This window comes from Elephantulus edwardii, unplaced genomic scaffold (assembly GCF_000299155.1).
Source record: "Elephantulus edwardii isolate Elephantulus edwardi_28Jun2011 unplaced genomic scaffold, EleEdw1.0 scaffold00097, whole genome shotgun sequence".
NCBI lineage: Eukaryota > Metazoa > Chordata > Mammalia > Macroscelidea > Macroscelididae > Elephantulus > Elephantulus edwardii.
In genome coordinates this window covers 8,370,577-8,383,819 of record NW_006399847.1, presented here as the reverse complement: position 1 = coordinate 8,383,819, position 13,243 = coordinate 8,370,577, and the positions used below count along the sequence as shown (strand labels likewise).

General features: G+C 40.4%; 1 protein-coding gene across 1 annotated transcript in view; it reads right to left on the bottom strand.

Annotated features, from left to right (window-relative positions):
* ARHGAP28 (Rho GTPase activating protein 28) overlaps positions 1–4,406 on the bottom strand; it is a 326,300-nt gene extending 321,894 nt beyond the window's left edge. Inside the window, 1 exon segment of the mRNA XM_006891409.1 lies at positions 4,277–4,406. Within this exon segment, the coding sequence (XP_006891471.1) occupies positions 4,277–4,406 (130 nt within the window).
* Between the last annotated feature and the right edge of the window lie 8,837 nt (positions 4,407–13,243).

The window sequence follows — 13,243 nt, the reverse complement described above, 5'->3', positions numbered from 1 at the left end:
TGCCTCTTGGTCCAAGTATAGGTTTCACATTAGCACGATTAAATATTCTGGGATTCCCATTTGTCTCAGAGTCAGCCACAGTTTGTTATGATACACACAATCAAACGCCTTTGCATAATCAATGAAACACAGTTAGACGTTCTTCTGGTATTCCCTGCTTTCAGTTAAGATCCATCTAACATCAGCTACAATATCCCTAGTACCATGACCCCTTGTAAACCCAGCCTGGACTTCCGGCAGTTCTCTGCTGATGTGCCCTTCCAGTTGTTTTTGGATAATCTTCAGTAGAATCTTGCTTGAAGCTGTGAACATAAGCTATGAACAGCTCTTATTTCTTGGGATATATTCCAAGTAGTAAGATTGTTAGAAAGGATCACAACACTGTTTTCCCTAGTGGTTCAACCATTCCACATTCCTACCATCAATGTATGAGAACTCCATTCTGTTCACCAGCAATTGCTGTTTGCTGTTTTATAGAAAGTTACTATTGTTGCTGATGTGTGATGATACGTATCTCTCTAATAGCAAGTGATCTTGATTGAGCATTTCTTCAAATGTATGTTGACTATCTGAATACCTTCTTTGATCAAATGCCTTTTCATGTCCTCTTTCCATTCTGTAATAGGGATGTTTGGCTTTTTCTTGTCGATATGTTAACTTTTTCTATAAATTTTAGATATTAACCCCTGAACATACAATGTCATTGCAAATATTTTCCTTCATCTGTAGATTCTCTTTTTATTCTTTTGGAGAAATCCTTTTATGCTCAAAAGGAATTAATTTGTAGGAATTGCCTAATTTATCCTCTACTGTCTGTGCATTTTCAGTTATTTTTGATAGGCTATTTATGTAATAAATTAGTCATAACTGATCATTTAATGGGTTCTCAGGGGCTGTAAATCTCAGGGTAGGAGATAATCTGTCTTTCTCCCTTGGAGCTCCTGGTGAATTCCAACTTCTGAAGAGGACTGGTCTTCATGTTAGCAGCAAAATTCCCCACTGGCTATGCCACCAGATGTCTTCTAGATGTCATAGATTAGGGCTCCTAAATTTGTCTTATTTTTTTTTTCTTTGTCCTTATGGTTTCAGGTTTTATATCTAAGACCTTGATCCTTCTTAGTATATAGTGTGAGGTGCAGATCTTGCTTCTATTTTTTGCAAAAAAGATCTAGTTTCATCAGCACATGAAGAATCGTGCTGCCGAACTCAAGTCCACGCCTCTCTGGTGGCTTGAATTCACTAGTAACATGGGTTATCTCATCCCATGTGTAAAACATATAGCCTCATAAAGCAATGGAGGAACAGCTGTAAATTGGTCCCAACTCGAGACAATGAGAGAGCAAAATATATGAAAGGGACTGTCTTTTCCCCACTTAGTGCATTTCATCTCTTTGTAAAAGAACAGCTAGCTGTCCATAAGGATGGATTTATTTCTGAGTTCTCAATTCACTCCACCAGTCTATTTGACTACTGCAGCTATGTAATAGGTTTGAGATCAGAAGTGTAGGACATCTTACTTTGGTTTTCTGACTGTTTCTGTTCATTGAAGAATGATGAAAGGATTTGAACTGAGACTGCTACATAACTATAGACCACTTTTTATATTATTGCCATTTTCACTAAATTAAGTTTCCCACTCTATGAGGATGGGAAAATGCTCCATTTTTGGGTTTCTTGTGATTACCTTTTGTAGTTTCTTTGCACAGGTCTTTTATATATGTCTAGTTAGATTTATTCCTAAATATTTCCTCTTTCAGGTGGCTACTATAAGTGACACTGTTTTCCTTTCCAGAGTTCTCCTTCTTCCTTCTATTGTGGAGGACTCGGACTAATTTTTGTATATTGATCTTGTATCCTGCCCCTTTGCTGACTCAGTCAATCAGATGCTTTCATTTTCTTGCTGAGTATTTCAGATTTTCTACATAAAAAAAATCACATCATCTGCAAATAGAGATAACCATATTTCTTCGTTGCTATCTTGGATGCCTTCACCAAACAGTGCATGACCCAGATGCATCTAGAGAACATTAGACTAAATAAAGTAAACCAGTCACAAAAGAACTATTATTACAGAATAGACCACCATTATCAACAGCTAAGGAAAGGCTTACACACAGAGAGAATCATTGTTGGATACTTACCAAGGATGGGAAGGAAGGTGAGTAAAAATTAATACATAGATAAGTTGTGTGAAGGGAAAGATTCACAATTTGCAATTTACAGTAAGGGGTTAATCAAACATTGCAATTATTTAGTTATGGTAACCAATGTTTTAAGGGAACTTGTATGATAGAATAAAATTATAATTATGGTATAAAATAGACTGTGTATGACTGATCAAATGAGAAACCATTATGATTTGTAAACTTCTTCAAAATAAAAACACGATTTGTTTTCATTTATTATTTAAAAACCGCAAGGAAGTCAAACATCTGGCTCATGTTTTCTGGTGTCATTCTGGTCATGACTCAACAAATAAGTCACAAATATGTAAGCAATTTAAAGGAAAGGAGATGACTTCCAAACTGAAAGAGAAAGTGTTTTGGTTTTTTTTTTCAGATGTAACACAATACAATCTTGCTCCTTGGCTTGAAAGGAAGTATTGATCAGTAGTGAAAGAGTCAAAGGTTAATAACTTGGGCTTGACTACTTCTATCAGACACATGAGTAATGATGTCCTTTGGCTCCTTTCAGATACAGGAATCTCTCTTTCCAAGGAATTAAGCCATTTTCCTGTGAGTCAGTGTGGAGGGTACACATTTTCTATCTCCCACTTCAGAGGGCGAGAGGCACAAAGGTTACTGCAGGATGATGTGGAACAATACAAAATGCACTGGGAATTGCACAGTAAAACACTAAGTAAACCATATAGCTCTGTGGTAAGTTAATAAAACTTCTCCCCGAAGTTTGTTTTGGAAACAGATGTAATTTCTTAGAGCTGGAAAGACAGAATCTGGATATTACTGCTAGGCAGCTGCTGGAGTTAACAGAAAAGACAGTTACACCAGAAACATTTCAAAAATGCACAAACTTTGCTCATGTTTCTCATCAAGTTGCTTGCATTTGTCTAATCTATTAGAGATTGGTTACTCCATGATACAAGTAATTATATTTGATGATTATGTTTAGGAAAACAAAAAGCCCTAAAGACAACTTAAATGCTAGTTTGACTCTTAAAATAACTTGGCAGAACTTTTAAAGCTAGATGCAAATTGTTCTTTTCTCTTTGTCTTTATATCAAAATTAGATTTCATTCAACCAACTCTCTTTAGAGGAAACAATATTTTCTTTGTTAGCCAAGCCCAACATAGATCTCATGCCAATGCCATTTGCTCCTCTTATGGATACCAGCCAATGGATATTCCATGAAATAAAGTAAAAATCTGTGAAACCATTACAAATCAATTAAATTGGGAAAACAGAAGTAGTGATCTCCATATAAACCGAAAAGCATGAGAAAAAGAAAAAGTTAAAACTAAAGTATGGTATTCAAATTGCCCACTTTTAAAGAAAAATATTCCTTAACAGATCTATGGCAGCCAAATATCCAGTCAAACAAACAAACACGTGTCAGATTTCATACTATCCTATTCATTCTTGTGATTACCCATTGAAATGTTCTAAGGCTTTGTAACAGGTTTGGTCGTTAATGAAGGGTTCTTGGGCCCTTTATCTTGCGTTTAGTAGATGAGCTGTAATGATTTAGTAAATAAAAAATGTGCATTGCAAGATGGTTAAATACTTAGTCGGATCCAAAGAAAATCAGATACAATTCATCTACAGGATAAAGTTACATAATAAAACAATCATAAAGATTTATTTCTACAAATGGCAAAGATTTAGAATCAAGATGATGATGATGATGATGATGATGATGATGATGAGTTAGTCTGTGGATCGAGGGTTTTTTTGTAGTCAATCTCTCGTTTCAGCTGCGGCGGCATGCACTTACTAAAGAAGCCTTCAGTAGGATCCCTAAGGTTTAAGATATTGTTTTAAACTTGTCTCGAATTTTGCTTATGTTTTGTTTAAGACAACTTTATTTAAGAATCAATGTTCCGATACTTTAGAGGTGGATTAAGCATCATCAAGCTCACAACTCCATTGCTACACTCCACCAGTAACAACTTCCAGCCCCGCTGGCCAGGACTTGGCCCAAGTCAACGTCCCACTTCCGATCCAGCACAATACAAAGCCCCAGAGCCTGCTCCTCTCTTCCCCCAAACTTGAAACAATCCAGTAGGGATGTCTTAAGCCCTCGCAGGGGGGCTACTGCGAAAAGCCAGCGCCCGGGGCCCGGAGGGGTCTTACCTGAGCCCGGGGTGGCTGGCGGCGCTGGGGGGCTGCGCGCGGCCGCGCGGGTGGTAGGCGGTCAGCACCACGCCGCCCGCGTCCTGCAGCTCCATGGTGGGCGGCGCGCGCTGCTGCTCCGGCCGGACTACAAAGGCGGTGACCAGCATGGACCGACGCGGACTCGGGGCGATCGCCGCGGGCAGGCGGCGGAGGCACGGCCCGCTGGCCTGGAGGGAACCCCCGGGGCCAGGAAACTGGATCCCGGGCAGCGGCTGCGGGGAAGTTGGCAGCGCTTTGTTGCCTGTTCTCTTCCCTTCGGTCTTCCCCTCCCACCGACGGCTTATCCGAAGACTGGCCACATGCGGACGCTTCCTGCCGGCCCCTTCCTGGGGAGCCGCGCGCCGACCGGCTAGGGAGTGTGGCTGGGACAGAAAGGGAGAAAAGGTGATACTCTCATTTAAAGCATCCCCATCAAAAATTGACGAAAGGGATTACATTGCTGTTTACTTGGTCAAGTTACAGTAAACTTGATTTCCTTGGGCAAGGAGAGCGTCCCTCCCCCGCACAGCGGCCGGGCCAGCCCAGCTCCCTCCCCGGCGCTTGGGAAGCTCGAGGATCGCGCCCCGCCCTGGGAAGTACAGGCTCCGGGACCACCCGCTCAGAGCTCCTTATTTGTGAAAGGGAGATGTGGGTAAAGGGATAGAATTAGACCTTTTTAAAAATGTATTTTTTTTTATTGGCTTGCATATAAAATTCGTACGCATTGTGTTACACACAAGCTTCCATTCACGCGTTTCATGCAATCATTCATACACATTGTGTTTTATGGAATTAATTCAAGCGATGTCTATAAAAACCTCGACTTTCGAGTCCCATTGGCTCGTCCCTATTTTTTTCATCTGCCCTCTAAACTCTGCTATGCTGTGCAAGTATTTGCTTCTGTGACATTATTAGCACGAGTGGACAGCCAGGATTCTCACCAGCAACCCCGCAAGGATGCAGGAGAGAGACACACGCGGCCTTCCACACGCTGACGCGTCTGCTCTCCAGGCGTGGGCATTGAGATGGAAAAAGAGGTATGCGCTCTCTGGCCTCGCTGTGATTACGCGGATTGCCCAAAAGCCACGCCTCTAAGAAGGTTCGAACACACCCCTCAGCTCCGGAGAAAGGCGGACAATTGCTTCCCTAGGTGATTGACCAGCCTCAGAAACAGTGCGAGTCAGCTATGAGTCGGTTTCCACTCAGCGGCAATGAGTTTTGAGACTGCTAGCCCAGGATCCTGCTTCTGACCCTTTCGGAGTTTCAATTTCTCCAGGAATGCTGAGGCTCCAAGTACCAAGCAAGTGCTAGGTTCTAGAGAAATACTGCTTCTTGCTGCGTTTCCCTTCACATTCATCAAGTGGGAATTTACCCTCCCTGCAATTTCAGAGGGTGGGGAAGCACGCAAAGCACTACATAAACATGTTCTATCAAAACGTTTTTACAAAGTAACTTGTTGATTAAAGAGGGAACATAGTAACAACTAACATTTACTAAAATGCTTATTAGGTGTTGGATCCTGTGCGTGATCTTTTCAAACTACTGCAGCAATGGGCTCAGGCATGTCTGAAATTATGAAGATGGCGCAGGCTAGGATAGCGATCAGGTCACAGGGTTACTATGAGTCCATGACACCTAACAACTCTGAGGTAGGTAGTGAGCTTGCAAAGCCCTTAGGGAGTTGCACTGCTACCTCAAAGGCGCAGCCTCTCTGGTGGTTCAAATCCACCAAAAGCTCAATAGAAGATGGGCAGTCTCTTCCTATGCAAATTATCGCCTCGAAAACCCGCTAAAAGGTCAAGGATGAGACAGTTCTGACTCCACAGCAATGACAGACACAGAGTGATGAGGTTGTTGCTGTTATGTGCCCTTGAGTCGCTTGCGACTCATAGCGACCCTATGTACATACAACAGCCCTAAACTCTGTTCTGTCCTTTGCCAATCTCATTGTCTCCAACACACTAGAGGTAGGTAGAACTATAAAGCAATTAAACATTAGTGGGGCAGGGAAAGAGGGGAAGACCCTCAGTTTGTTTGTTTTGTTTTGTTTTTTTTTGTTTTTGGTTTTTGTTTTTTTTTTGGTCGGTTCCAATATTGAGTGACCTTGTAGCATTGGATTTCCAAAACAGGCTGCCACATCTTTCTCTCCATGCTGGTTTCCCCATCATCAGGGCTCTTTTGCTTATGGAAAAAGGCATCTATTAAAAAAAAAAAAAAGGTTTCATTTTCCTAAATAATTTCTATTAAAATGGCATCACCTGCTATGTCTAACTCCGAAAGTGCTCATCAACTGTAACTCAGATTCATTCCAGGTAAAGTCCAGACCTGGAACTGACCAATAAATTGCACAAAAGAAGATTGCTCATCTTTTGTGGATCAACTAGGGATTCAAACTGCTGCCCCTTGGGTTGAAAGTGCAACTTCTTGCCTACCACAAAACAGAATTCCTTTTAAAATGTAAAGCAAGGAAATAATACTATTATTGCGACATGTCCACAATGCTATATTTAAGAACTTGGGGCCAGATATGTTTCAGAATTTGTAATTGTGTTTTAAAAATTATTTAGAAAGTAAAATGCTTCACATACCACAAAAAAAAGCAAAAACCCACCACTAGCATATTTTGAGGCAGCAGCGTATAGCCAAAAATATTGATATTTGCTGAGGGAAAAAAATTAATACTGACCCTAAAGCCTATATATAGTCTTGCATTTGCTCATGTTAAGTTTTATAACCAAGCAAATTTTGGTTTCAAATGTATAAAATCAAGATTTTATTGTTTTTGATGCGTTTTGGTTTTTGTTTGGCTTATTTTCCTTTTGGAATTCCAGTAAGGATGGGAGGCAGGGAATGTCTTCCTTGGAATTGTTCGCCTTGAATCTCAGACTCATATTTCAAATTCCTACAGGCTTTTTGGTTTTTGGTTTGTTGTTGTTGTTGTTGTTTTCAAGTTTATTGACATAATTCTTTCTTGAACTATCCTTTGGCATCCCAATTCCTTGTGTGAATTTTGACATCTTTTACCTTCCTCTTGTATATTTATATTCACATATTAGATGTCTGCTTTGACTCCTGTCTCCAATTAGTTATCAATGTCTAGTCATAATTTGTTCTAGTCACATTACCAGCACCTCTGTCCTTATTAACACATTTCTAGAAGTGTGGCGTCAGGATTGGTGGAAGACCTATTAACAATCTGCGTTATGCAGATGACACAACCCTGCTTGCTGAAACTGAGGAGGACCTGATGCACTTGCTGCAGAGGGTCAAGGACTACAGCTTTCAGTATGGACTGAGGCTCAATGTCAAGAAGACAAAGATTCTCACCACTGGACCAATTGGTAGCATCAGGATGGATGGTGAAGAGATTGAGATTGTTCATAGCTTCAGTTTGTGGGGCTCCACAGTCAACACTCTTGGCACCAGCAGCCAGGAAATTAAAAAAAAAAACATATCACGATGGGAAAGTCTGCTGTTAGGGACCTTTCTAAAGTACTCAAGAGCAACGGTGTCTCTCTGAAGACTAAGGTGCACCTGATACAGGCCGTGGTCTTTGCAATCACTTGTTATGCATCAGAGAATTGGACATGACTAGGGAGGATAGAAGGAGAATTGATGCCTTTGAGCTGTGGCGCTGGAGAAGAGTATTGAAGGTACGATGGACTGCCAAGAAAACAAACAGATTCATCCTGGAGAGGGTTAAACCAGGCTACTCCTTGGAGGCAAGGATTCTGGGGCTTCATCTGACATACTTTGGACACGTTGTAAGGAAAGAGATCCTCGGAGAGGGACATCATGCTTGGTAAGGTGGAGGGACAGCGCAGGAGGGGAAGACTCTCTATGAGGTGGACTGATTCAGTGACTGGGGTAATCGGGATGGGTGTGTCAGAGGCAATGCGATTGACACAGGATAGAGCAGGATTTAGGGATGTTGTACATAGGGTCACTATGAGTCCCAAACGACTCGATGGCACATAACAACAACAACAGCTTATTATTGTTGTCAGGTGCTATTGAGTCAGCCAGCCACCACACTAACAGATGTCTGGTGGATATCTTGTCTAGATGATACCAATTTTTCTTGATGGTAGGTTATTGTACCTCTTGCTTAAAATTCTCTATCAAAACAAGAGAGATTTTGTCCTAAAACACAGATCTTCTCCTCAAAAAACTATCACTTGATACCAACACAGTTAAGTCTCTTTGTTTGGCATCACAAAAATTCTAGTAGCCTACCATCTTTTGATCCAGATTTCTATCCTGAGAAACCTATAGAATCAGAAGAGAGAGAAAGCTCTTCTCCAGAGATAGCACTCTGATTTTGAACACTAGCCTCCTAAATTATGAGTTAACATATCTCTATTGAAGCCATCCACTTATGTATTTCTGTTATAGTAGCACTCGAAAACTATGGCAGATTCTGACCTACTTTCTGGGTGAAGAAGATTCTTGGCTTTAATTATTTTACTTGGTAAAATTATTTTCTTTACCTTGGATATCATTTTCTCTACTTGGAATATAACATTGTTATGTGCCCTTGAGTCACTTGTGACTCATAACAACCCTATGTACAACAGCCCTAAAACCTGCTCTGTCCTGTGCCAACTTTACTGTCTCTGACAAACCTACCCTCATTTCCCCAGTCACTGTATAATTCCATCTTATCTATGGTCTCCTTTCTTTCTCCATCCCTCCGCCCTTCCAAGCATGATCTCCCTCTCCAAGGACTAAGTCCCTCCTTGTCCAAAGTATGTCAGATGAAGCCTCAGAATCCTTACTTCCAAGTAACAGCCTGGCTTCTCCCTCTCTTGAATGGACTTATTTGTTTTCCTGGCTGTTCATGGCATATTCATCATTCTTATCCAACACCACAGCTCAAAGGCATCAAGTCTCTTTCTATCATCCCTAGTTATTGTCCAGTTCTCTGACACATAGCAAGCAATTGCAATGACTACGGTCTGGATCAGGTGCACCTTAGTCTCCAGATTAATGTTGTTGCTCTTCAGTACTCTGGAGAGGTCCTTGACAATAGGCTTTTCCAATGAAGTTCATCTCTTGATTTCCTGGCTATTGGTACCAGGAGTATTGACTGGGGAGCCAAGCAAACTAAAGCTCTTAACAATTTCAATCTCTTCACCATCTATCACAATGCTGCCAATCAGTCCAGTGGTGAGAACCTTTGTTCTCTTGATGTTGAGCTTCAATCCATATTGAAGGATGCAGTCCTTGATCTTCTGCAGCAAGTGCTTCAGGTCCTCCTCAGTTTCAGCAAACAGGGTTGTGTCATCTGCATAGCGCAGGTTGTTGATGAATCTTCCACCAATCGCGATACCGCATTTCTCTTCATACAGCCCAGCCTCCTGGATGATCTGTTCTGCATATAGATTGGAAAAAGTATGGATTTAGAATACTTCCCTGTATTAGAATAAGGGAATATATAATTTAAAATTGTCTGTACTCATGTTATGGACTGTTTGGTTGGGTTTTTTTAAAAAAAAAACCAACAAAAAAACAACAACACAAAAAAATAAAACAACACTAAGTCTCCAGTTTGGAGACTCATGTATCAAATAGTTGGATCTGGAAGGTAGATACTCTTGTTTTGGGTGAGGGCTGAATGTGGACTGTATGGGTTTTTTCTGTGTTTTGTTCACAAACATGTGTCAGCTGATTTGATTTGCTGGATTTAGCTAACAATGACCTGTGGGCTGGAAGCCTTTTGTGTAGAGTCAATCAGGACATGGTGTACAGGCCTTTGTATTTAAAAGTCAGCACGGCTCTTGTCCCTGGTGTTAATTGTGTTTGAGAGGAACATTCTTCTAAGTGGTACAGCACTGGTTGGTCAACTTGCTGTACTGATGTAACTGGGGGTTGCTGTTATGCTGAAAGTTGTGCCACTGGAGGATCAAATGTCATAATGTTTAGCCATGGTGGACAGTGTGTGGTGGAGCTCCCAGCTTATGACAGACAGGCTTAGAAGCAGGAGGGACATACACTTACTAAACAACATACCTCTGGAAACTCTATGAACTTAGAGAAATGACAATAATTATAGAAGTGGGTGAAGGTCTCTTGTTCATGGAGTCACTATGAGACATGCTTGACTCATGGCACTTAACAACAACAGTAACTACTAGATGGTCTATAGGAGAAGGATGAGCAGTTTCCTCTTCTGCTATTGACAGCCTCTAAACATCCACTGAATGGTCAGTTATGGGTTAGTACCCACTTGATGGCAAGCAATAACAACATAACTTGTATTCTACTCCTCCCAGTCATGTTCCTGCCTGAAAATCTATCAATATCCTGAATCCTTCTCAGGTGGCTACCACTGTGGAAATTGTCTTTACTTGCATTATGATGAATAACTATACTGCATTCTGCCATATAATTAAGGCATAAGTGGATTAAAGATGCATTGTGGACATGCTCCACCCCTGTGCTGCATCATGCTGCCAATTCCACAGTTCAAACATATTCATTCTTCTTTGGTTTCCAGTACTCATTATCCAACTTTCTTATGCCTGTGAGATAATTTAAATGTCATGGCTAAGGTGAGGTCCACTTTAAACCTCAAAGTAACATCTTTGCTCTCCTGCTACTTTAAAAGGTACTTTACAGCAGATCTGCTCATTGTAGTACATCCTCTGAGTTCTTCACTATTGCTGCCATGGGTACTAATTGTGGGTGCAAAAACGAAATCTTGGACAATTTTAATCTTTCCCCCCCATGTTGTTTATTGACTCAACTGTAAAGGTTTTTATTTTCTAGATACTGAGGTATAATCCATCCTGAAGGATAAGCTTCATTAGTAAATCCTTTTAGGTTACAAGCAATGCTGTTGCTTGTACATATTGTTGTTCATTGCCTTTGAGTCAAACACGATTCATAGCGATCCTGTGAACAAAAGGCCTAAAGCCTTTCTGTAACTATTAACATTGATCAAAGTTCATAGAGTTTCCAGAGGCAAGTTGTTTAGGCAGGAACTGACCTCACTACAAGCCTTACTTCTGAAGTAAGGTTGGAGGTTTTGTTGGAGTATTTTTGCTTTTGTATTTGGGCTTTTTTCTGGTCCTTATTAAGCTCTTGACTCAAATTATAACTATATTACTACTGTCTTGTGTCATCAAGACTACTGATGGAATCCACGGAATCACTGTACCTAAAAGAATTGGCTGACACAGAACCGTTTTAGGAAATAGCATATGATCAAAACACAATGGCAATGAATGAAGAAGTTCAAGCTGGCCTAAAGACAATGGCAAACATTAGACCCAGGAATCACAGGAATACCGATTGACATATTTCAACAAATGGATACAGCCATAGACATGCTAACAAGAAATGCTGAAGACATGTACTTGATCAACTGGCTGGAAGAGATCCATATTTGTTCCCATTCTCATAAAAAGTGATCCAATTGAATGTGAAAGTGTCAAACAACATCATTACTATTGCATGAAAATAAAATAATGCTGAACACTAAAAAAAAAACCCCACAAATTGAAACCCCAAAACCCCCCATTGACTTCAGTAAACTATTTACACTAAATGAGAAACTTAAGGTATTTCTTTTACTTCTTGTCTAGCCCTTAAAATGTATGCTTCATGAGACAAAAATTGTTTGCTTGGGTTTGTACAATACTGTATCCTCAGTATACTGAGAAGAGGGCCAGTTCTTAAGTAAATACTTACACAATAGGTGAAGATAATATGCCAGTAAGTTTTTAAAGTTCATCATTTCTATTTTATCTTAGTCTGCCTACAAAAATAAATAAAGACACATACTGAAAAAAAGAAAAGAGCCTATAATTGGGCGACAAAAAGTTAAGATACTTGTAAATATCAATCAGGCTTCTTTTCTAGAATGTTTTTCTAGACTACTTTATATATAAGTTGAACTGGAATTTGCATATCTTTATTATATGTACATTCACTGAACGAGGACTCACCTTGCCTTTCTTTCACAAACATACATTTTAAGTTAGATACCTAAGTGGTGTTGTTGTTAGGTACCATCAAATGGACTAGGACTCATGGCGACCCTATGAACAAAGGAGCTGAACCCTCGTCTATCCTGTGCTATCCTCATAATCTCTGATATGCTTGAACCCATCATCACAGTTACTGTGTCAATACATCTCATTAAGGGTCTTTCACTGACCTTTCCAAGCTTGATGCCATTGTCCACAGACTAGCCTCTCCTTAACAACATGCCCAAAATATATGAGATGAAGTTTCACCATCCTGTGGCTAAGGAGCACCTTGGTTATATTTTCTCACCAACATATGTTTGTAGGCTCTGCATTTCACACAGGTAAACATTTTTTTAATGTTTTCGTATACAATAATTTGTGTATATTGTGTTTCATTCATGTACATTGTGTTTTTTGGGGGGTTGCCCCCTCCCACCACCCATCATACTCTATAATTCCTCCCTCTTCAATCTCAGCCCCCTTCCCTCCTCCCCTTTCCTCTTTGCATACCCATACACTTCATACTGGTTATTTTTCTGGATTTTGTTTTGTTTTGTTTTGTTTTTTCTGTTAAAAGGTTTAATATTTGTATCACACATTAAATACAATCAAATAGCAGCAGCTTTATTAAGCATCAATTAAGTTGGCATGTGCTTGGCCAAAGTTTGCCTGGTAATGGAATGACAGGGTTGGTAGGATCCCATAAGAGTCCAGGTAAGTCAGGCCATGAAGTGAGTTAGGACTGACTGCTGTATCTTTCTGTTTTTATAACAATGATCTTACACAGTATTTGTTCTTAGTGCCCGAGTTAGTTCACTCAGTATAATGCTTTCAAGGCCTTTCCTGTGTTATATAGAAGTTTTCAAAATTGTTGCTCCTGAGTGCTGCATTGTTGTTGTTGTTATGTGCCGTCAAGTCGTTTTCGACTCATAGCG